Raw genomic sequence first — 1,652 nt, forward strand, 5'->3', positions numbered from 1 at the left:
ATGGTGGGGCCAAGGTTTCCCTGGCTGCTCTGGGCCTACGCGTGCTGCTGGAGCGCTGGCTTTTGTGGGAAGGTGGTGGTCTGGCCCACTGATGCAAGTCACTGGATCAATGTGAAAGTGCTGCTGGAAGAGCTCGTTCTCCGGGGTCATGAAGTGACTGTGCTGGTGCCCTCGAGCAATCTGCTTATCGACTACCACGACACCTCCTCCCCCTTCACCTTTGAGGTCCTGCACGTCCCCTTTACTCAGAAGACCCTGGAAGATTTCATGGAGGACTTCCTCAACTTCTGGATGAATGAGGTCTCTAACGCCTCCCTCTGGGAGATGATGTGGAGGATGAAAAAGGACCTGGAGGTCTTTAGCACTATGTCAAAGCAGACCTGTGACACCTTGGTGATGAACCCTGAGCTGATAGCAAGGCTGCAGCAGGCCAAGTTCGATGTTCTGATCGCTGATCCCCTGGCTGTAGGTGGGGAGCTCGTAGCAGAAATCCTAGCAATCCCTTTTGTCTACAGCTTCCGCTTCTCTGATGGGAATGTGGTAGAGCGGCTGTGCGGGGGGCTCCCGTCCCCCCCTTCTTACGTGCCTGCTAGCACAAAAGGGCTGACAGACCAGATGTCCTTCGCAGAAAGGCTGCAGAACTTCCTCTTTTACGTTTACACGGATCTATTTTTCTTGAAGTTTTGGGAAGACAAATGGGATGGGTACTACAGCAATGTCTTAGGTAAGGCAACCGTTGACTGGTTTCTGCTCTTGCATAGAATCGGTCAGGTGGGAAAAGACCTTTAGGTCTAACCGCTAACCCAGCTCTGCCAATTCCACCACTAAACCATGTCCCTAAATGCCGCATCTACACGCCTTTTAAATACCTCCAGGGGTGGCGACTCAACCCCTTCCCTGGGCAGTCCCTTCCGTTGCTTGGCAATGCATAGGTTGTGCCTTTTGAATGTTTTGCGAGCTCAGAGCTGTTGTCTCAAAATTCTCAATGGCCAGCAGAGATGGTAGCCCCGTTTGGGTCACACAGAGGCTGTGCTTTCCCTTTTGGGTCAGGTCTAGGCTAACAGACACCAGTGCAGTTTTGCTTCAGTTCCTCTTGAGGCTCTTTAGAGCACATTGCCCTGATTTTTGTGGATGCTGATGCCGGGGAGCTCTTGCAGTGAGGTGTATGCCCATTTGAGTGCTTTTCAGAGGACAGTTCATCTTGGTAACAGGCATTTCTACCATTAAGATGGTTGTGGAGGGCTCATTCCTTAACTAAGTGTAAGGCACTGGAGACAGCTCCATTGACAACAGAGGGATGGAGTTAACCCTGCTGCAACTGGGTACACTGGCGGTCTTGGGACAACTGCAGAGCAAAAAGCACCCTTCATTCACACTGCGTGCATCCTCTGGAGGCATCATCTCACAGCCCTGCGTAGTACAGGATGCTAAGTGCATGTTCTCCAATAATAAACACTAAGAAATGCCACCTTTCCCTTTCATCCACAATTCAGAGTTTGAAACGGTCTCCTTAAACGGCACGCATACCTGAAATTTTTGTTCCAACCTCGTACAACTCCGGCTTGATTCAGAGTCTATGGAAGAGACCTTTTAGTTTAATTCATCCACAAAGTTTGAAACTTAAACAGCACGCATACCTGAAATTTTTGTTC

At 50.2% G+C, this 1,652-nt stretch overlaps 1 protein-coding gene across 1 annotated transcript; it reads left to right on the plus strand.

The window, feature by feature from the left end:
* On the plus strand, window positions 1–724 carry LOC104512204 (UDP-glucuronosyltransferase 2C1-like; the record flags this gene model as incomplete). The annotated part of the gene is made up of 1 exon (XM_010155093.1): window positions 1–724. A coding segment is annotated over exon 1 (724 nt), but the record flags the coding sequence as incomplete, so codon positions are not given.
* Window positions 725–1,652: the final 928 nt, after the last annotated feature.

Source organism: Eurypyga helias, unplaced genomic scaffold (assembly GCF_000690775.1).
Source record: "Eurypyga helias isolate BGI_N326 unplaced genomic scaffold, ASM69077v1 scaffold45957, whole genome shotgun sequence".
In the NCBI taxonomy this organism is placed as follows: Eukaryota; Metazoa; Chordata; class Aves; order Eurypygiformes; family Eurypygidae; genus Eurypyga; species Eurypyga helias.